Source organism: Pseudonaja textilis, chromosome 9 (assembly GCF_049901715.1).
Source record: "Pseudonaja textilis isolate UNSWEBS1 chromosome 9, rPseTex1.2, whole genome shotgun sequence".
Classification (NCBI taxonomy): domain Eukaryota; kingdom Metazoa; phylum Chordata; class Lepidosauria; order Squamata; family Elapidae; genus Pseudonaja; species Pseudonaja textilis.
Window position 1 is genome coordinate 4,709,260 of NC_141998.1, and position 23,785 is coordinate 4,733,044.

A 23,785-nucleotide genomic window follows, 5' to 3' on the forward strand; every position below is an offset into this window, starting at 1 on the left:
CATCTCAGCAAGTTCCATCATCTTCACCAACTAGCCATTGTAGATATCACTATATTTTTCCATCTTTGTGCACACAGTACAAAAACAGAGTTCCATAAATTCCCTCACCCCCCAATTGTTGGTCCATCATTCTGGCTGTTTATATTTTGGACTAATTTTAAGATTTTTATGTTATATTATGAACCACATTACCATAACAACAATCTCATATGATGAGTACCGAATATAATGAACACTGACAGAATTGGAGCAAGAGTAGATCCATTAAGAACCAAGAGAGCAAACACCAACGTATTTAGAAAAACCTTTACACTTAGCTAAACTGGTTTTTGTAAAAAAAAAAAATCCCAACAACTAAAAAGAAGCAAAATTCTGGTGAAGATTTAACACAGTAGCTACAGAATACTTCATTTAGCTGGAAATGAAAACATGGAAAGGAGAACCAGAGTGGAAAAGACAATATTTGGAAAATATGGAGTTGGATATAAAGTTCCATGGGTTCAAATCAGTGTTTCTCAATCTTGAAGATGTCTGAACTTCAAATCCCAGAATTAAAATGGGGAATTCTGGGAGTTGAAGTTCAGATATCTCCAAGTTGCCAAGATTGTGAAAGATTGGTTCAAATGATCTGCCTTGTTGGTTACTGAAAACATTTCTTCTTCTTCTTCTTCTAACAGGTGAATCAAATCCAAAAAACAGTCATAGAGCCCCTGAAAAAGTAAGTTGTGATGTTTCCATATAAGCAACAATCTTTTGCAATCTTTTACAGATGAACGTGATTTAACATGGGGAAAAGTAACTTGCTCTCCCTCAAGGCTTATTGGGTGAAACCTTCAGCTTGTGAAATTCTGCAGATCCCAACTTGTGCTTAGAAAAACAACAAACCCGGAATTTCTAGCCTTTGTTTTAGAGAGAATGTGCAAGCAAAATACTGTAGTAGAAAAAAATTAGGAGTGAGTGTATATTAAAAAAAAAATCACCATCAAGCTATTTCAGCTCTTTGCTCATTTGCTGATAGATTAAAACATCTTCCATTATTTATTTATTTAGTGTATGGCATACAATGTCAGGGAAATTGCACAAGCCAGATACACACAGCAGTCCTGACAGTCTAAATTGCTAATTCATTTTGTTTGGCGGTTGCATGCCTGTTTTTGGTGCACCATAGGGGGCAAACTAGCTTCGCACAAGTGTGAAGCTAGTTCTGCTCTCAGCACACACGAACGTAGCTAAAAAAAAAAAAAAAATCCCCTTACCAAAGTGGTACCCATTTCTCTACTTGCAATATTGCCTGCTTTTGCTGGGCGAGCAGGAGCTACGGAACGAGTGACAGGAGCTCACTCTGTCTCATGGAGCGGGACTCGAACCGCCCGAGCGCAGATCATTTCTGGCCGGCAGTTCCAGCGTCATTAAGCCTCTGTGCCACCACATCCCAAAAGCCAGGGCTGTCAAACTCACGTCGTCGTCACGTCATGTATTGCAACCTTTTCCCCCTTCACTAAACCAAGCCTGGGCATGACCAGCGTGTGACACATACGGGCTGTGAGTTTGACACCCCTGCCCTACCCTATTGCAAAAAGGGGTTGAATCAGAGGTGGTATTCCGCAGGTTCTGACCAGTTCTGGAGTAGTGGAAATTTTGAGTAGTTCAGAGAACTGGCAAATACCATCTCTGACTAGAGATTTTATAGTATCCTTTCCCCTGCCACGGCCACCAAGTCACGCCCACAGAACCGGTAGTAAAAAAATTGGAATCCCACCACTGGATTGAATGTAACATTTTCTATACGAAAGATGTATTTCTATATGAAAGATTTAATTCATTTAATTAAAGCAGAGGTCTCCAAACTTGGCAAACTTTAAGACTTGTGGACTTCAGCTCCCAGAATTCGCCAACCAGCTATGCTATGCTATGCTGGCTGGAAAATTCTGGGACTTGAAGTCCACAAGTCTTAAAGTTGCCAAGTTTGGGGACCCCTGAATTAAAGTATGTATTATTATTATTTTTTGTTAAAGGTTTGGGGAACTTTGAACAGATTTTGAAACTCGGTACACAATTCATTTCCCTGCAAACTGCCCAGAAATCTCTTCTATTATTATTGTCAGGCTTAAAATGGAACCAGTCATTCTATCCCTATCTAAATGAAGTTTTTTGAGTAGCTGGTCCCAACTTTGGGGCTGGGGTAGAAGGTTGGGCAATCTAATTGCAAGAAATTTATCAACTTCCTGTTAGGAATAGCAGCCTTCTTCCTGAAACTGGAGGGGGAAAAAAAAGTAAAAAAAATATTCTGTTTAAAAGCGCATTTTAGCCATGCATATATTCAGATATGTAGGGGTTTTTTTTTTATTACTGTGACTTTCTTTTTTGTGTTTCTTTTAAAACTCATTAGCATTTACTTGAGCATCTGAGGCTCTTTATAAGAGAACTTCTATTGCTACAATCAAACGATTGCCGAAATCTTTAGATTCACTTTTGTTGTATTACAAGGAAGTTGTGTGAGCGAGAACAAAATGACTTTAATAAGACAAGCAAGTGAGGCAAATTGCTCAGTAACACCTTTTGTTTCGTGTGACATTTTTCCTGCTTCTCCGTGAAAGCAGCATAGCCTAAGGCAGTTAGGGTTTATTGCCTGCTAGGAATGGATCGGGATTTGGGAGCAAGGTGGTTTGAAGGTGCTCCGGAATTTTGTAGGATTTCTTTTTTTTTTTTTTTCCATCTTCCTCCTCCTCCAACCTCTTGGTTGAAACCATAGACAGGTTTGGAAGCTTGCTGGACAAAATTGACAGAAAGTTCTGGAGTTCACAGGAGGATTTGTCGTCTTCGATAGTCTTCCTCCACCTGATGTCCTTCAAATATGACAGGATTGGCAATCTCTAGGTAACGTAATCGTGGTGGTTAGGAATTGGGAGAAGTATGTTTATTTGGGGTTATAGAGTTAAGGGAAACCTTGTCAGCATTTACGCAAAAGCTCATTATACTATCTGGAAAAGCAGATACAAATTAAAAGGAATGGTTTATAAAGCACATCTGGGTGAGGAAACTATAGAGTTTCCTGAGAATCATTTTGCAGGTATACTGTCTTTTTTGCTTCTCAAAGAAGCACCTTTATGTCTTCCAAAAGTGGATGGAAATTATCTGTGCGCAGTCTAAAGTTTTTGGCGTCTTATGGAGTGAATATTGCCAAAGCCCTGCCCACCTGCCAGCCCCCAACTGCTGACCATTTTTTGCCTCCGCACCCCCCATTTTCAACCTATGTGTACCCTGTTTTCGGCCTCCGCATGTCCCATTTTCAGCATCCGCGCGTCTTGTTTTCAACCTCCGTGCCCTGCACGTTTTCAACCTCCGCGCGCCCCGTTTTCGGCCTCTGCGTGTCCCATTTTCAGCGTCCCTTCATTCCTCCCTCCCTCCGTTCTTTCCTTCCATCCTCCATTCCTTCCTCCCTCCTTCCATTCCTCCCTCCCTCCATTCCTTCCTCCTTCCATTCCTTCCTTCCTTCCTTCCTCCATTCCTCTCTTCCTTCTTCCATTCCTCCCTTCCTCCGTTCCTCCTTCCCTCCGTTCCTTCCTTCCTCAATTCCTTCCTTCCTCCATTCCTTCCTCCTCCGCTCTTCCTTCCCCTCTTCCTTCCTTCCTCCTCCTCCATTCCTTCCTCCTTCCATTCCTTCCTTCCTTCCTCCATTCTCTCTTCCTTCTTCCATTCCTCCTTCCTCCGTTCCTCCTTCCCTCCGTTCCTTCCTTCCTCAGTCCTTCCTTCCTCCATTCCTTCCTCCTCCGCTCCTTCCTTCCCCCTCTTCCTTCCTTCCTTCCTCCATCCCTCCATTCCTTCCTCCCTCCTTCCGTTCCTCCTTCCTTCCATTCCTTCCTCCCTCTCTTCCTTTTTTCTCTTCCAATTCTCATGCTCAGCTCTATCCCGTCACCCAGATTCTATCCAAAAAAGAAGATTACAGGGCCATAAAAAACAACGTTCGCGTTTCTCTCTGCTTTGTGATCGTGCATCTTGTGTCTAGGCAGGGGATGGGGCATCCAGGCAGGATTTGCTTCGCGTTCAAGTTGACTGTCCTCTCGGTTGCATCTGGAAAGAGGAAGCAGGAAGGCTAAAGAGTGTAGTCACATTAGCACCCGTTTTGGGGGAGGAAAAAAAAATCTGTTTATCTGTTGCTGGGAAGCCTTCTAGTTCTCCCACCTAACACCCTGTAGGTCAGAGATGAATGAGAATGGCCTTGGTTTTTTTTTTTTTTAAACAAAAAATAAAATGAAATAAAGCATTGCTATCCCCAGAGGAGATTCTCCTCCCAGGCCTCACCCAAGCTTCCCGAGTCCAAGAAAGGATTGTTAATTCCAACAGCTGCATTTCATTACTCCCCTTCAGTGGTGGTCCATAGAATTTATTAAGTGTCCCCCCCCCTTCTTTTTTTTAAAGATCAATGCAGTTTGGACCATTATCATTAGTGGCAATACAGCCTAATCAGAATCAGCTGCAGAATCAAATCCTCTTTCCTCTGGCCCAGCACCAGAAGCTGCGGGAGGTATTTGGCCAGTATGGAGAGGAAAACAGCTTCTCTGCCAAAGCCCCAGCAGCTGAATGAGAGAGGCAGGCCCAGGTTCCCTAACCTCTAACCACGATCAGAGACCCTGCTTACTCATTCGAAGGACGGTTGCAGGAACTGGGCATGGCTAGTCTAATGAAGAGAAGGACCAGGGGAGAATGTTTGAGGGGCTGCCCCAGAGAGGAGGAAGCGGGTCAAGCTGTTTTCCAAAGCACCTTTGAAGGCCAGAGAAGGAATAATCGATGGAAACTGATCCAGGGAGAGATTCAACATAGAAATAAGGAGAAATTTTCTGAGAACAATCAACCAGTGGAACAGAAGTTGCCCTCGGAAGTTGTGAGAGCTTCATCACTGGAGGCTTTCAAGAAAAGACTGGACTGCCATCTGTTAAAATATTTTTATATTTCTAGATAGATGATAGGTAGGTAGGTAGGTAGGTAGGTAGGTAGACAGATGATTGATAGACAGATAATTGATAGACAGAGACAGACAGATAGATGAATAGACAGATTTTTTAAATGTTTATATATTTCTAGATAAGACAGATTTTTAAAAATGTTTTAATATTTCTATATTTCTAGATAGATGATAGGTAGGTAGGTAGGTAGATAGAGATAGATAGATAGATAGATAGATAGATAGATAGATAGATAGATAGATAGATAGATAGATAGATAGATAGATAATTGATAGACAGAGACAGATGAATAGACAGATTTTTTAAAAGTTTATATATTTCTAGATAGATTTTTTAAAAATGTTTTTATATTTCTATATTTCTAGATAGATGATAGATAGATAGATAGATAGATAGATAGATAGATAGATAGATAGATAGATAGATAGATAAGACAGACAGACAGACAGACATAGTAATATATAGAGAGAGTCAATCAATCAATTGAAAGATCCATGCTATGAAAGAATCTTGGGTTTGCATCATGTATTTTCTAAACAGTAGCTGTCTCCCAACAGCCTGGTGGTAGGAAGGAACTATAATAGAAAGCTTGGTCTTAACTTAACTTCCATGTTTGCGGCCCTTTCTGAAACCAAGGTGTGCCACAGGTACATGCATTATTCTTCATCGTGTTTCAAGGCTGCTGCTTGCTTCAGAAACAAACCCCGCCCCCCAAGGAGCTGGAGAGAATTTGAGAATAATAGTCGATTCCTTTCCAAGTTCAGAAGATGGTGCAATATGTCCTGGAGGGGAAGGGGGCCAGATTAGGAAGCTGCTTGACACAGTTGGCAGTTTTTCCTTAGAGATTCAGAATTGCGCTGGTCTCTTGTGGGCAGAATTTATACCCAGGCCTGAGGCTAGATTGACAGTTCCATTTCTGAGGGTAAACATAGGAGACAGAATGCAACTTTTTTTTAAAAAAAAAAAAGATCTTTGCAAATGGGATGTTTATCATATCTTGCACACTTCTGCTTCAAATCCAAGTGATGAAGTCCTCCAAACCAGATTTCAGGTGCTGTGGTCCTTTGCAAACCAGATCTAGCCGCACCATACAGTGTTGCAACGTGGTTTGTTTAAGTCGTGTGCATCTAGCTGGCGTGGTTCATGATTTACACTTGCTGTTTATTAACTAAACGATGAAGCAAGCCATGGGTGTTAGTTAGCAAATGGTGTGTTACCCACATTATGAACCTGAGCATAGACCGACATTGGTTCCTACTCCTGCCTAGGGCTGTGATGACCCAGGATGGGATACAAAATAAACATAGTCACAAAAAACAGGTAAATCCCCTTTTATTCCTTCACTTTGCTTCAAAGCTCTAGATATGCTTGACTGGAGACAAAAAACTCCCACACAAGCAGTTACAAGAAGGAGGAAATGCCGTTTAAATTTTAAAGAGTAAAAGACACACAAACCAGGCAAGATGAGGGCTGGAAGACGTCCACAGATATCAGAACACACACTGGGAAGGGCGCCAAACTCAGAGAGGAACAATAAACTAGAGATATTTACACGCTTTGTTTCCAGCACTTGCCCATATGCGTGTCCATCTTCTTATTCAGTTGTCACAGCTGCAGCCCATGAAGAAGATCAAGGCCCTCTCCTCCTGAGTAGACCACATGTTTCCCTTATCCTCTCCTCCCTGCTTGCCCTAGGATGGAGAGGAGATGGGCCTGGGTCCTCCTCTGACTGACCAGCCGGCCTCTGCCCTTCCCTGGCTCCCTCCACAACCTCTGGAGCCACATTTCCATTCCCTGTCAGCTGTTCCTCCTCTCCCTCAAGTCCGACTCTTAACAAGGGCATGACAAGGGCCTTTTATACCATCTTTGGTGTAAGTAGAACCCCAGACTTTCTGAATCGGCGTATTTGCAAAAGCTATATTGACTCCCAACTGTATCAACCTCCCGGCAGGCTTTTCACAATAGCTGAAAATGAGTGGTAGGTCTGTTTGTGTGTATACGTGTGTATCTGTTTCCTTGTTTGTCTCAAAGATGCTTCCCCCCCCCCCGCCAAAAGGCAATTCGACTTTTCTTGTTTTTTTTCTTTGAAAACATTTTGCTTCTCATCTAAGAAGCTTCTTCAGTTCTAGCTAAACCGTTTGCTTCTCTGAACTTCAGTTAGAGCTGGAGAAGCTTCCTGGATGAGAGGCAAAATGTTTTCAAAGAGAAAAAAGCACCTTTGACACAACCATGACCTGGAATGATTGAATATCACCACAAAGATGTTTTCTTGGTTGCTTTAAACATTTATCCAGCCCAGAGGTCCAGTTTCATCAAGCTCTGCTTTTTCCAGGCCAGCCAGCACTTGCCTGCAATACAATAGAGTAGAGTACAATTATTAGAATTAGAGTAGAATAGGATGGACTGGAATAGGATAGGTTAGGATAGATAGGATAGGATAGGATAAGGAAAGAATAACGAAAGAATGAAAAAGAATGAGGAAGAAAGAATAGAGTACAATAAGAATTAGAAACTGTTGGTATGAGTGGATAGACTGAAGATAGATCATAGATAATAAGAATAACCAATTGTAAATGAGGGACAGTGATGATAGTAGTAATTAGATATTCACACAAAAGATTATTTGCAAATTTGGCACAAAATAATGAGATAAATAAGGTACCACAAACTGTTGATGATGTAACCATCTTTTAACTGTATACCCCTCCCCCCTTTTTTCTCTTTTTTTCCCTTCCTCCCAACCTATGTGTGTGATGTTTGTATATTTTAATTGTAAATCTAATAAAGTTTACTGAAAAAAAAGAATTAGAGTAGAGTAGAATATAAAAGAATGAGGAAAGTCTAGACTAGACTAGAATAGAATAGAATAGAATAGAATAGAATAGAATAGACTAGACTAGACTAGAATAGAATAGAATAGAATAGAATAGAATAGAATAGAATAGAATAGACAGAGTTGGAAGGGACCTTGGAGGTCTTCTAGTCCAACCCCCTGCTTAGGCAGGAAACCCTATACCACTTCAGACGAAGGGTTATCCAATCTCTTCTTAAAAACTTCCAGTGTTGGAGCATTCACAATTTCTGGAGGCAAGTTGTTCCACTGATTCATTGTTCTCATGGTCAGGAAATGTACTCTAGCCTTACTCCAGGCCGTCTTGAAATCCGTACTAAGAATTGTACTTAATACACACAGAGGTTAACTGTGTTGGAACTTTGTTTTTTTCTTCCATTCTCCACAACCTCCTAAATCTTCCATCCGTTCATCATCGCACCGTCTTTGGCCTGTGAACCTTGGACGGTGAAAACAGATGACCCAACAGTTTGATTTCTCCCGGGACAGGGTGTGTGTAATGGGGGGGTGGAATTAGGAGCCCGGACGCTTGCAAAAGCCGCTTTCCAATCCTTCTGGATCTTTAATGAGGATTTCATACAGAAAGTCGGCCACATGGCATTGCCTTCCCCCACCCGCCCATGCCGTTTGCTGTCTCTCCCCCAACCCTTCCTCCCCACTTTCTGGGGGCTATGAGTCTTAATTCCTGGCTCCCCGTCGGTTTGAGCCGTCCTCTTATTTCTCTACGGCTCTTTGCTGTAGCCTGAAAGGATGGTTTTAATTTCCCCTTCCTGGTGGGTGGACAGGCCTGCGACGGACGTGTGGGCATAGACTGTGGAATGGCATTCCTGAATGGAGACCAAATGCTTTGGCATAGCTCTATACCAGCCTGTCTTTGTCTGAACCCTCACTTCCTCCTGTATATATTTTCCCCTGCTGCCTTTTCTGGCAGTTACTTTTTTTTTCTTTCTTTCTTTCTTTCTTTCTTTCTTCTTCTTCTTCTTCTTCTTCTTCTTCTTCTTCTTCTTCTTCTTCTTCTTCTTCTTCTTCTCCTCCTCCTCCTCCTCCTCCTCCTCCTCCTCCTCCTTCTCCTTCTCCTTCTCCTCCTTCTTCTTTCTCCTCCTCCTCCTCTTCCTCTTCTCCTCCTCCTCCTCTTCCTCTTCTTCTCCTCCTCCTCTCCTCCCCTCCTTCTCCGCCTCTCCTCCTTCTCCTCTTCCTCTTCTCCTCCTCCTCTTCTTCTTCTCTTCCTCCTTTCTCCTCCTCCTCTCTCCTCCTCCTCCTCTTCTCTTCTTTTCCTCCTCCTCCTCCACCTCTTCCTCTTCTCCTCCTCTTCCTCTTCTTCTCCTCCTCTCCTCCTTCTCTCCTTCTCTGCCTCTCCTCCTTCTCCTCTTCCTCTCCTCCTCCTCCTCCTCTTCTTCCTCTCTTCCTCCTTTCTCCTCCTCCTCTTCTCCTCTTCTTTTCCTCCTCCGCCTCTTCCTCTCCTCCTCCTCTTCTTCTTCTTCTTCTTCTCTTCCTCTCCTCCTCCTCCGTTTCTCCTCCTCCTCCTCTCCTCCTCTTCTTTTCTTTCTCCTCTTCTTCTTCCTCCTCCTCCTCTTCATCCCCTCCTTTTTATCCTTTTTCTTTCTTCCTCCTCCCTCCCAAATCCTCTCTCCACTCCGACCACCACAATTCACATACTCAATGTCCTTTGAGCAACATCCATCCTTTGATTTTCTCTTGTGCTCCTCACCACATGTAACGCTGCTCCAAATTACTCTGCACCCTGTTATATGATTTATTGCTCTTTTTTATTAGTAGCCTGAGGATGGGGGGGAGGGAAATACGTCCATATTTGGAAACCACACAGGATAATTACTCTTTTGGGGGGGCCAGTTGAAACAATAAAACAATACTGTGTGTTTGTTTGGGTTGCTAAAAGCCAACGGTTTTCTGCATCCCCATGAAACCCAGTAAACGTTACTGTTCCAAAAATGTCTCATCCCATTAATTGTGCTTTCCAGTTACATATAGTCCTTGACTTAACGACCATGGTCAAGACTGGAACTTCCAGCGCTAAGCAAGGCAGTTGTTAAGCAACTCATGTCTGATTTTACAACTTTTTTTTGCCACAGTCATTAAGCGAATCGCACTGTTGTTAACTGGATCTGACTTCCCGTTGACTTTGCCTATCCAAAAGCTGACTGGGAAGGTTGCAAGTGACAATTAATGTGACACCGGGATGCCACAACCATCTTAAAAGATGGTTGCTAAGCATCCAAATGTTGACCACATAGTTACGGGGATGCTGCAATAGTTGTAAGTAGGAGGACTGATAACGTTTTTCAGCACTGTCATAACGCTCAGTAAACAAAGGGTTTGTCATGGTTCCATCGGAGTCTGAATCTGAGGAGGAAGACGAACAGCGGACAGGGAGTGGGAGTGTGGCTCCATTGGCTGTGGAGGAAACTGGGGAAGGGCAAGGTCCGGCTGGGCAGAGCAGGGGAGAGGTAGAACAAGGGAGTTCAGAGGAAGACCCAGCCCCACCCGCTCTTCATCCTAGGGCCCGCAGGGAAGAACAGAGAAGAGAGCAGCATGGGTTGCGTGGCTTACGAGGAAGGAAAGGCCCCCTGATTCCCTTCACAAGGCATACCTGGGGAAGGAATTTAAAGGAGAGGCAGTTGGGAGGAGCGATAGTCGGGACAAACATTGAGTTTATCTAGAGTTGGCTGTTGTTATGTGAGTTCCTGGCATCCTCCCAACTGGTTTGTTACTTCATTTCTGGAACTCCTTATCTTGCCCTGCCGGATTTATAACCTTGTCTTGCCTTGTCGGATTTATAGTTTAAAGTTTTCTGTTTACAACGTTTGGACGTTGCAGGTTGGTGGGAGAGTTTTTCTCCAGACCGGAAAGTAACCGGCTTACTGTGGGCAAAGTTGGAGCTAATAAAGGGACCGATACTTATTCTCTGGCTGTGTTGCCCTTGTGCCATGCCCCAGGTCAACACAGGGTTGTAAGTCGAGGATTAACCATACTTTTTCAAATCATGATAGAAAAGAAATCCTTCAAATCACCAGAATGAAGAAACAGTTCTACAAATAAAAGACATCTACACACACACACACACATCTATTATCTTAACACAAGGCCAGATTCCATGCAGTTTTGACTCCGTGCTGAATGCCTCTGCGAACGTCAGTGGAAGGGGCTTTGGATTGTACATTATCATATTTGGAAAGGGCGTCTGGCATGATTCCTCTCGCTTTTCACAACTGTGTGAAGACACAAAGCGGTATTTTATGTACACCATGTACACAGCTCCAGTGGCTGGAGGCTTGCAGAGAGCCTAAAGAATCCTTCAACAAAGTGTGTTTTGGGCAGGAGAGAGCAACGAAGGCTTGTCAAGGAAGGCTCCAAGCAAAGTGGGGAGGCCACTTGGAGCCTGCTAAGATAATTAGGGTACTTAACATTTTGACTCAGCCTCTTGTGTTTTGAAAGTGTCAAGAAGTAGTCAATTCATATTGCCCGCTTGTGCTTTCGCTGTTCTTATCCCCTTATTTAAAGAGGAGGGAATGTCTTTTTTAGCAGGCCTGGCTGTAGAAAAGAGAAGAAAAGGAGTTCCCAGCCTTTTTACTTACTATCGGCTTAGATATTATGCTTGGGGCAGGGATGGGATTCAAATTTTTAACAGCCAGTTCTGTGGGCATGGTTTAGGTGGTCGGTGTGGCTTGGTGGTCATGTGACTGGGTGGACGTGGCTTGGTGATCATGTTATTGGCTGGGCGTGGCCAACTCAATTTCCCTCACATCGAGGCACGCATCTCCTTGCCTGGCCTCTCATGACTGTGGGGAGGCTGCAACAGTCGTAAGTGTCAAAAATGGTCATAAGTCACTTTTTTCAGTGCCGCTGTAACTTCGAACAGTCACTCCACACAAGAAAAGTACCAGCAAAGGAGGGGGAAAAAACTCCAGAGAAGTTCCAGAGACAGGAAGTCTAGTCCTGCCAAGAATGAGGCAGTTTCTGTAAGCAACACCAGAATGTTTCCTTCCTGCCTTCCTTACAGGATTAGGCCAGTTAACAGGTTCTACAGAATAGGTGCAAACTGGTAGAATCCCCCCCCACTCCCCAGCTTGGGTCCATACTATGTACTATAAAAAAAGAGGTTGAGACTCTAGAAAGAGTGCGGAGAAAAGCAACCAGGATGATTAGGGGACTGGAAGCTAAAATATACAATGAACGCTTACAGGAACTGGGCCTGGCTAGTCTAGTGAAGAGAAGAACCAGGGGAGACATGACAGCAGTCTTCCAATATTTGAAGGGCTGCCACAGAGAGGAAGGGGTCAAACTATTTTCCAATGCACCTGAAGGCCAGACAAGGGATAATGAATGGAAACTGAACAAGGAGAGATTCAACCTGGAAATAAGGAGAATCTTTCTGACAGTGAGAACCATCAACCCATGGAACAGAAGTTGCCTTCAGAAGTTGTGGGAGCACCATCACTTGAGACCTTCAAGAAGAGATTGAACTGCCATCTGTCAGAAATGGTCTAGGATTTCCTGCTTTGGGGAGGGGGGGGGTTGGACTAGATGACCTACAAGGTCCCTTCCAACTCTGTTAATCTGTATGTGTATCTGAGTCTCTATTCTCCCTACATTAGAGATTGGATAAGTACTTGAGTAACACAAATAAATACTCAGCAAAATATAGGAAGACACTTTACTGCTGTAGAGCCAGGGACCACCTATTCTATATCAGTGTATTTGGTTTTTCTTGCCTAAGTGTAAAACTTTACATTTCTCATCACCTAATTGCATTTTGTTGGACGGGATCCAGTGTTCAAATCTGTCAAGACCGTTCTGGATCTTGAACCTATCTTCTAAAGTAGAGGTCCCCAAACTTGGCAACTTCTAAGACTTGTGGACCTCAAGTCCCAGAAGGCTGGAGAATTCTGGGAGTTGAAATCCACAAGTCTTAAAGTTGCCAAGTTTGGAGATTTCTGTTTTAACATCTTGGCTATTCCCCCAGCTTGGTGGTGTCTGCACATTCGATGAGTTCCCCTTCTATCCGCTCATCTAAATCACTTTATGAAGGAGTTGAAAGAGTGAAGCTTAAACATAACAGATGGAAATGATTTGAGTGTGTCTTTAAATTCTTGCCTTCTGGCTGGTTTTAAGTATATTGTACCGGTGGATGTTCTAAACACATTTATGCTTATTGATGCTCTATTTTTTGTTGCTAATTGTCACAGACAGAATTATCTGTATATTTGACTGTACTTTTGCCCAAAATATACCACATGCCAATGTTAGTAACAATTATAATAATAAAGCAGTAAGCAGTACATTCAGATTTAAAGCAATTGAATAATTCCACTTGATGAAAGTAGAATCATTAAAATAACGGGAAAAGGTTAATTTGGCTCCAAAATGAATATGATGTCAGCATAACTCTCACAAGAAGGTCTTCTGAAATCGTTGTGCCACTACAGAGAAGGCCTCTATTTAATGCTATCCTTAATGCTCTTCCATAAATAGAATGTAGAAAAGAATCATCTCCTCTGATTATTTTAATAGCAGTACTGAGTAGATTTTTATTCTGGATATTTTGTAATTTAATTTTTGTTTTCTTCTTTTCTTGGTCTATGCAAATAGGGAAGGATGCCTCCGCTTTTAAATAATTGCAGATACAGACAATAATTTTCACTCCTATACCTTCCAAAATACCTTTTGGAAATGGCATCTGAAGCATTGCACAGCGCAGCTATTTGGTATGGGAGCTTTTCCTGAGCTCTCGGTCCCAAAGTTTTTTACAGATCCAGCAGCTTGAATTTGGTTCAGTGATAAATAGGCAGCCAATGTAGAGCCTTCAAAATGGATGTTATATGGGTATACCTAAGAAAGTCAAATCAATTTAATATTGGCTTTAATTAAATCATTACATTCTGTAATTTTTGACATGCTTCAATTGTTTTCAAGGGAACCTCATATTAGGCAGTCTAAGATGGTGGCCCAACCTTGCATCTGTCATATTACTATGATTGGGACATCAATAGCTGAGAAAAGCTGTCGCAAATAAAGTAACTGATGTTGGAATAAAATAATTCAAGGGCATGAGATCACTTGCGCCTCTGTTGACAAGGTTGGGCATCTTCCAAGCTAGACATTTGTTTTTTCAGTGTGAATGCAACCACATATAAAACGAATACCAATAAGGGAGAATATTTGTAGCTCAGGGTTGAAACGAGGTGTCCTAAGGACCCCTCATAAAATAATTAATACACTGGTTTACAATGCATTACAAATCCAGAATTACCTGGTCTTATTTGGATCAATCTCAGTTTATTGATTGTCAAAAGTGGTTTAGAACTTCCACAGATTCATTTGACTTGCCAGAAATAGAGCTGAATGCCATGTGCATACCAGTGATACTTGAACAAAAACTGTGGATGATTTCATCCAACTATTTTTTTGTACATTTTATGAAAAGTTTGGAGGATTAAGATTAGCACCCCACAGATAATGAAATTTACAAATCTCTTCCTGAAACAGGTCTTGCAAATAAGAACTGAACAACTTTTATCATTGTACTGCTACATTCTGGACCTATCTCCATTGAGCCTTTGGGCTAACTTTGAAAAGGCAGAATGAGAAAAGACACAGGTGGCAAATTAAAATAAATTTATTTTAATCCCCTTGTCTACATCTGAACAACGAACATGGCACAGCCCTGATAGATGCCTATTCCAGTGGTGTGTGGATGGAGAAGTTTCACCATTCTCAGTAACACAATATTATATTCAGATAAGTCATCATCCTTCATTGCCTTACATTCTTGTTTATTTCATTGTTCCTGAGAGTTTTCTGGTATTTTTTCTCTTGGAGAACTTGTTCCTCATATAGAAACTGTTTAGATGCCAACAACATCACCTGTATATTCACTGTCCTGAAATACTCCCAATAGGTGTAGTTGGATTCTGCATATCCTCTCACGCACATTTTTATTAACATCCCAAAGAACAACTCTTGATAGCCCTTGTTAGTAGCCTGTTCCTAAAATCTGTGCATCCTGCAGACTTCAGCTAACTAGGTCTCAGATATATCTACAGTTGATAAATGGGAGGCAGGTAATTTGAATTGATGATGTCAGCTTTAAAGTGAATGGAAACGAAAGGCAGAAAGGGTGAATAAAAATAGAAATATTAATAATTATTCATTAGCTAATTATCCTGCAGTGATGATGAATGAATGAATGAATGAAACGTTAAGTGCCACAGCTATTATACAAAGGATATTTTTTTTAATTCGGTACTTAACTTTGCCATGAAATATCAGTTATTGTAACTGTAAGCTAAGTATACTTCCCGAGATTTTTCTTAATTGTGTCTTCTGGCCAGAAGTCTCTTGATAGCCTACAGAAGTATATCAGAAAGTAGGGGCTGAATAAACCATAGATCAGGTATACTCAGTTGTCACAATTCCATTTCTTTTTGAAGGCTCAGTCAATCAGGCTTTGAAAAACATCTGGATTCCCTGGGTTTGCCTCTGGAGGCCTCCTAATCAAGATCTTTGTTCTAGTTTAACTGCTTGAAATTATGGGAAGGCTAAGAAAGCACTTGCCTACATTTAGACTTTTTTGAACGTGTAAAAGTTTTCTCTTCAAATAGGGAAGGGGGAATATCCTTAAGAAAGCCCTCCGCCCACGTAAATAGACAATTAATGCCACTGAATTCATACTTTCCGTCCTAGTAGTAGTTGTTTCCTCAGCGCCTACTAAAAGCCATTAAGAAATGGAGAAGGGAAAAAAAATACAACAAATCCAGACTTGTAAGGAACAAAGAATCGGGACCATAGATTAAGTTGCAATTCAAAGATGTATTGTTTAACTCTATATAAAAGAATTTAGTCAAGCAAAGTTCAATATTAAATTGGCAGATAAGAATCAATGGGATTCCAGAACAATTGGGCTTGCACCATTTGTGGCAACATAACCACTCTAAGCTAATGACACACTTAACTCTACCCCCAGCTCTACCTGCTCTTTTTCTACAGGACTGCTTTGAATATGGGGGATAAGAATAGCTTGCTTTTAGAAAGTTTCTCATTCCCACCCTAATCTTAAATGCCACCCCCACCATCTCAAAAGCAATGTAGAAAAAACTCAAACTCCATCAGGTTAGCCATGACTTGTTTCCTTCCTATGGCCTTTCAGAAGACCAGGTAGCAGAGTTTCCTTCCTAACCGGTTGAATGTTGCTGATCTTTTTCTTTATGCCATTATTTATTTTGGTTTTTTTCCCTTATTTTATTTTGTTTTATTTTTATTTTTATTGGTTTTTAAAACAAACATAAACAAACAAAACATAAAAACATCAAGTCATCTTCCATATATGTACATACAGTGTGCCGGTTGAGTTACAAATTGTTTTGTGCTTCCATTTCATAGTCTTCAATTATAATTACATTGTATATTATCTCGTACTTTCAATCAAATATTAAATACATTAATATCATTATTCATCAATCATTTGACTATCTTTTATTCATTCATATTTTACAAAATGAACATATTTTACTTAATTTGTTTTATGACAAGTCATATTATCATCCCAGATCTATCCCAGAATCATTTTGTAGATATAATAAGAAAAGAATACATCTTTATATAGTTATTATTTTCTAAAAGTCTATATATTTCATTACTATATTTTATTGTCTAACCATTGATAGAATAGATCCCAAAATTTATAAAATTGTTTATCCTCTTGTTCTCTAATTTCAAATGTCAATCTACTCATTTCAGCACATTCCAATATTTTCTTAATGATTTCCTCCTGTGATGGTATTTTCTCATTTTTCCAGTTTTTAGCAAATACAATCCTAGCCACTGTTAATACATTTACAATCAGGTATTTCAAGTCTTTACGATATATTTCAGGTAAAATTCCCAATAAAAATATCTCTGGTTTCAAATCTATGTTTTTTTGTCATTTTTTTCAACCAGGTGTGGATTTTAGTCCAGTATTTTTTAGCATCCGCACAAGTCCACCACATATGGTAATATGAGCCAAGCGTCTGATGACATTTCCAACATTTTTCGGATTTATTCTTGAACATTCTTGTCGGAGGAAAATGCCACCTGTAAAACATCTTATACAAATTTTCTTTATATGCTGTTGACATTGTCATTTTATAATTTTGAGACCACAATTTTTGCCATTTCTCTAGATCAATCCCATATCCAAAATTCTTCCCCCAAGCAATCATAGTTTCTTTAACTTGTTCTTCTAGTTTAATTTCTAATAAATATCCATACAATTTTTTAATCACCCTTTTTCATCAGTACCTGTCAAAATCTTATCTGAGTCAGTCAGTTTATCATAGAAACCTTCTGTTTTAGAATCTTTATCATACCTTGAATGTATTTGCGCATATGAAAACCAATTCATCTTTATACCTTGTTCCTCTAGTTTTTGTATAGATTTAAACTCACCCTTTTCATTCAATATTTCACCATATCTAACTGTTTGTTCCTTTTTGTATATTATAGGATAAGAAAATGCTTCAATAGTCGATAGCCAGACTGGAATTTTCAAATAACATTGTCTTTTAATCTTCTCCCAGTTTAACCACAGAGACTCCCGTATATAATGTCTTCTAAAGTACCCCTGTGGTTTAGTTCCTTTATACCATAAAAAAGCATGCCACCCCAAAAACAGATCATGTCCTTCTAATGTCAACAATCTAGTATTTCTTAATGTTATCCATTCCTTAACCCACATCAAATTTGTAGCTTGGTAATACAACTCCCAATTAGGCAAACCAAATCCTCCTCTTATTCTTGCATCTTGCAAAAGTTTTAATTTCATTCTCACTTTCTTACCTTGCCATATATATTTCAACACAATTTTATTTAAATCTTCAAAGTAGTCTTTTCCAAGCCTAATTGGAATTGTTTGAAACAAATATAAAATTCTGGGTAATATATTCATCTTGATTGTTGATATTCTCCCTATTAATGACAGTTGTAAATTTTCCCATTTCACCAAATCTAGTGCTATCTGCTATTTAAGTTTGATATAATTATTCTCTTTTAGTGTACTGCATCTTGCTGTCAAGTATATCCCCAAGTACTTGATCTTATTTGTGACCTGAATTTTCAATAGGCCTGCCAATTCTTCCTTTTGTCTTGATAGCATATTCTTTGTCAAGATCTTTGTCTTATCTTTATTAATTTTCAAACCAGCCACCTTTCCATATGTCTCTATCTTTTCTATCAATTTTGATGCTGTTTCTAGTGGGTCTTCTAAGATAAAAACCAGATCATCTGCAAATGCTTGCAACTTAAATACTTCCTTTTTAATTTTCATCCCTTTTATATTATTTTCATCTCTAATATTTCTATTTAGCATTTCCAAAGTTCTTTATGCCATTATTGTGGTCCGCCAGTGGCCTGCGGAGCTGGCAGCAGACTCAGACAGTGAGGAGGAACATGGGCCAGTCTGGGAGTCTGGGGAGGGCTCAGACGAGGGATCTGCGTCCGACACAGAAATGGGACCAGGGCCATCAGAGAGTTGTATGCTGACTCCGGAGCCTCCAGAATCTGACGTCGGCGAGGCAGAGGAACAGCGGGAGGCTTGGAGATGATTGGCCCCTCTCATAAGACATAAAGGAGAAGCAAAGGGACATGAGTCTTTGCAGGAAGCAACTTTGTTCATTCTGGTCGGTTTAAAATCTGAAGCTCCATGTCGACTTTATGCTCCGTTTGGCCTTGTGCATCCAATTGGCAATTTACTCGTTGGCAGCATTTCAATGGAGATAACGGTGGGTGCTTATCAGCCTTATCCTGAAAGACTGTGGGACTCAATACGGGCTGTGAATGCATATAATTCACAGCTGTTGAAATAAAACAAAAAGGGTTTGGGGAACAGTGTGTGATTGTTACTGTGTCAAGAAGCCTTGATCAGAACAGCCATTGGTACTCAACAGGTAGTCACAAGACACCATTACTGGTAGTAGGTGGCATTAGTGTTTGTTTTCTTTAGGTTATTTTTAAGGGTAGGACAAAGATTAGAAGATAAACCTAGCCTAAACCTTTCGTGCTCATGCAGAAACTTTCTATTAGTAATGGAAAAAGCCAAGGATGGAAATAACCTTCATAACCACCTTAGACTTCCCTTTAAGGCCTTCAAAGAGAGATACCTGGGGACAAAGAGAGAAGAAGAGAAAATGAACAGGTGAAAAAGCTATTGAAAATTAGAATATGGAAGTCTTCACCCATCTTTTGGCTTGTGTCCTGTCCACCAACTTACATGGCATTTCAATTGTTTCCTGAAAGAAGGTGACCACTGAGATAATTATAACAAAGTTGTCTGCCATGGGTTGAGGATAAAAATAGATGATTACTGTCACTACAGTTGCTATAGAACTTTTAATTCCAAATATGCCCTAAGAAGCACAGCCCAAAGTATGAAGTGTTTATAATTTTTCAGCTGTTGTACATCTGTATTCCACGGGTTGCTTGCCCTTGCCTTGATGGTAGCAGTGTTCCAATATTTGAGGGGCTGCCACAGAGAAATATGGGGGTGCAGTCCATTCTCCAAAGCTTCTAAAGGCAAGAGAAGAAGCAACTAAGGACGGAAGCAACCTAGAACTAAGGAGAAAATTTCCTGATAGCGAGAACAATTAACCATTGAAACGGCTCATCTCCAGAAGTTGTAAGTGTTCCATCACTGGAGGTTTGAAAGTAGAGGTGAGACAACCATTTGTTTGAAATGGTATAGGATCTCCTGCATGATACAGATACAGATTAACAGACTTGGAAGGAACCTTTTGTAGGTCATCTAGTCCAACCCCCGGCCCAAGCAGACCCTACACCATTTCTGACAGATGACAGTCCAGTCTCTTCTTGAAGGTCTCAAGTGATGAAGCTCCCACAACTTCTGAAGGCAACTTCTGTGCCATGGATTGATTGCTCTCACTGTCAGAAAAAAAAATCTCCTTATTTCCGGGTTGAATCTCTCTTTGTTTCCATTCATTATTCCTTGTCTGGCCTGCAGGTGCCTTGGAAAATAACTTGACCCCCTTCCTCTCTGGGGCAGCCCCTCAAATATTGGAAGACTGCTATCCTGTCTCCCCTGGTCCTCCTCTTCCCTAGACTAGCCATGCCCAGTTCCTGCAACCGTTCATTGTATGTTTTAGCCCCTCCAATCCCCTAACCATCCTGGTTGCTCTTCTCTGCACTCTTTCTAGAGTCTCAACATCTTTTTTATAATGTGGTGACCAAAATTGGATGCAGTACTCCAGGTGTGGTCTTACTAAGGCTTTATAGAGTGGTATTAGTACCTCCCTTTGAGCACGAGCAGGGGGTTGGACCAGAAGCCCCTCAAGGCCCCTTCCAACTCTATCATTTGATTAGATGCTGAGTGCAAACTATGGAGACCATTCCAAATGCCTGGAGATTTAATCTTTAAACATCTTTACTTTTATGAAATCTATTCTGGTCATCTTAAGTTGAGTGCACAAGCTGATCATTCACATTAGAAGAAGCATTGTGTTGTTGTGGTTTGCCAGCGGCCTGTGCAGACAGCAGCAGAATTGGACACTGGGGAAGTTTGGGGACCAATCCGTAAGTCTCAAAAGGACTCGGACGAGGGTCCTGCATCTGATGCAGAGATGGGGCCAGGACCATCTGGGAGTGGGGTGCTGACTCCAGAGCCTCCAGAATCTGGCAGCAGCGAGGCCGAGGAACGAGGGGAGCCTGTTCCCAGTATGTGCGCGTGCAAAGCTGCCAGAAGGCAAGAGCAGCTGAGAAAAGAGGGGCAACTTGGGAGTAAGGCTTGGAGGTGATTGCCTGTCCTCTAATAAAGGACAGGCAAAGGTGAAGAAACCTTTGCAGAAAGCAAAGTCGCTTGCTCTGTTCGGATTAAACCTTGAAGCTCTGTGTGGACTTTGTACTTTGGTTGGTTTTTTACAATTAATTTGGCACTCTAATTGTTGGCAGCAACTCAAAGGAAAGAAAGGTGGGTGCTTATCTCAAGGGACTGTTTGGGACTCATTACAGGCTGGGAATGAAAATAATTCCCAGTGTTGAAATAAAACGAGTTGTTTGAACTAAGCGTGTGCTTAATTACGGTCTCAGGAAGCCTTGGTCAGAACATTCTTCATGAAGAACATGAAGTGATCCAAAGAATCATATAGTCCAAATGTGTTAGGTAGTGGCACCTACTAGAGTTTGGCTAGTCCCTCCCTATTTCAGCGGTCCTGCCTGATCCATTATTCAAAGATTTTAAGAGAAGTGGTTATCGGTTCTGCAAAATAACTTGCTGCTTCAATCTCTATCCTGTTGCTATTTTTAAAGCAATCTGTTGTACTTTGTCCCTCCATTAATGACTGGAAAAACATCACTTTGATAAATCAAGGCTAGTAGCAGGCTCTAAAGAAGAGACACAAATACACTAATTAGTTTGTAGGAACAGATATAACACTGCAGGAGAAGGCTTTTATGTACATTTTTATAATTTCTGATTTCTGTCAAATTGATATATTATGCATTTTGTGAAATGGGTTTTAGTTAGCAAAAAGTCTCTTGTCTTATTGAGTGTGTTAATTTTTAAGGTGCATCAGGACATCTCTGGTAGATTATGCTCGCTGAGCACATGCGCAGTTTACCACTTGGATAATTATTTCAAGAGCTGTATTAACATCTTTGTTTTTTTATAGAATAATATAATGAGGAAAAAAGGTTTCTCTCTTTAGAAGGTTACAATTTAAATTTCATTTACCACCGCAAAACAAATGGGAACAGTTACTGATCTTTGGATTTTTATTACATTAAATTGTTGATTATCACGTAAGATGCCTGGAACGTCTGTTGTAATGAAACGTTGAGTAAAAAATAGTTGAGCTTCATTTCATTGAGAGTTGAAAGCTAATGAATTCACAAAGAGGGAAAAACAGGTATGTAGATAGCCACAAAATTAATTGATCTCCTGTTTTTCAAATACTGCATGCTCACATGTGTAACTTTGCTCTGTATTGTTCTGACCAAGGCTTCCGAGACTGTAATTAAGTACACATTTAGTTAAAACAACTCTTGTTTTATTTCAGTGCTGGGAATTATGCTTCTGAACAGAACGAACAATTCATTACAATTAATCTGAACAGAATGAACGACTTTGCTTCCTGCAAAGGTTTCTTCACCTTTGCCTGTCCTTTATACCTTATGGGAGGGGCAATCACATCCCAGCCTTACTCCAGAGTCGCCACTTTTGTCTTAGCTGCTCTTGCCTTCTGGCAGTTCTGTGCACACGCACGCTGAGAACAGGCTCCCCTTATTCCTCGGCCTTGCTAATGCCAGACTCCGGAGGCTCCGGAGTCAGCACCCCACTCCCAGATGGTCCTGGCCCCATCTCTGCATCAAATGCAGGACCCTCATCCGAGTCCTCTCCAGACTCCCAGATTGGTCCCCGTTCTTACCCACTGTCTAATTCCGCTGCCGTCTGCGCCGTCTGCCGGCAAACACACTGCTCAAGCAGGAAATCCTACTGCACCATTTCTGACAGATGGCGGTCCAGTCTCTTCTTGAAAGCTCCCAGTGGTGAAGCTCCCACAACTTCTGAAGGCAACTTCTGTTTCACCGATTGATCGTTCTCACTCTCACTGTCTCACTGGCTTGTGACTGGTCCTCCCACTTGCATCCATTGCAGAATCCCCCACGGCCACGTGATCAAAGTTTCGATACTTGGAAATCAGTATGTGTATATGATGGTTGAAGCATCCCCGGGTTATGTGATTGTTATTTACAGCCTTCCCAGACTAGCAAAGTCAATGGGGAAAGCCACATTCGCTTAATGACTGCCTGATTCACTTAACAACTACAGTCTAGGGGTTCCTGCCTAAAACCGGGGGTTGGACTAGAAGTCCTTCCAAATCTGTTATTCTATTCTATCCTATTCTTCTTATTCTTATTCTATTCTAATTCTTATTCTATCCTATCCTTATTATTCTTATTCTACTCTAATTCTTGTACTATTCTATTCTATCGTATCCTATCCTATTCTTATTATTCTTATTCTGTTCTATTCTTATTCTGTTCTAGTCTAATTCTTATTCTATTCTAATTCTTATCCTATCCTATCCTATTCTTATTATTCTTATTCTTATTCTATTCTATTCTATTCTAATTCTTGCTCTATTTTAATTCTATCCTATCCTATTCTTATTTTTCTTATTCTATTCTGATTCTAATTCTTATTCAATTCTATCCTATCCTATTCTTATTTTATTCTATTCGAATTCTTATTCTATCTTATCCTTATTATTCTTATTCTACTCTAATTCTTATTCTATCCTATCCTATTCTTATTCTATTCTAATTCTTACTCTATCCTAATTCTATCTTATCCTATTCTTATTATTCTTATTCTATTCTAATTCTTATTCTATTCTAATTCTTATTCTATTCTATCTTATCCTTATGTTTCCTATTTTAATTTTTATTCTATTCTATCCTATCCTAATTCTTATTCTGTTCCAGTTTCTATTTTATTCTTATTCAAGCAGATTCCTGTGAAATAGGCACAGAAGAATAAAGTAGCTAGTTGAACTTTACACATGTGGGCCTGATTATTCACTAACCTGCCACCATTGCAGGAAATGTGCGCGCAGAATGTGCAAAGCTTTCATTAAGCATCTAATTTTTTTCAGTCATGTACGAGTCAGATCCCATGTCCTTGCATACAGAGCAAAACAGCCAGCAAATCTTGAGCAGGAAATTGTCTCGCCCAGAGCTTGCTTGCCGAAGCAAAATTATGCAACTGGCTTCTGGAATGCATTCCCTCTATAAGCAAATGTAGGCCAAAACATCCTTCGTGATGTGGCTCCGCAGAGAGTGCATGACCATAACCTAGTGAGTGAGAGATTGGACCGGGTAACAGGAAGGATCTAACAGATTTAATACATCAAAATTCAGAGACTTGGCAATTGATTCGTATTTAACAGATGAACAGAATTAGAAG

The 23,785-nt window shown here is 40.7% G+C and overlaps 1 protein-coding gene across 2 annotated transcripts in view; it reads left to right on the plus strand.

Annotated features, from left to right (window-relative positions):
- The window catches only part of BIN3 (bridging integrator 3), a 118,387-nt gene that overhangs the window by 59,483 nt on the left and 35,119 nt on the right, over window positions 1-23,785 (plus strand). For both annotated transcript variants that reach the window (XM_087938683.1, XM_087938684.1), the window contains one exon: window positions 678-718. In XM_087938683.1, coding sequence (XP_087794809.1) covers window positions 678-718 — 41 coding nt within the window. The remainder of the gene's footprint in view (window positions 1-677; window positions 719-23,785) is intronic.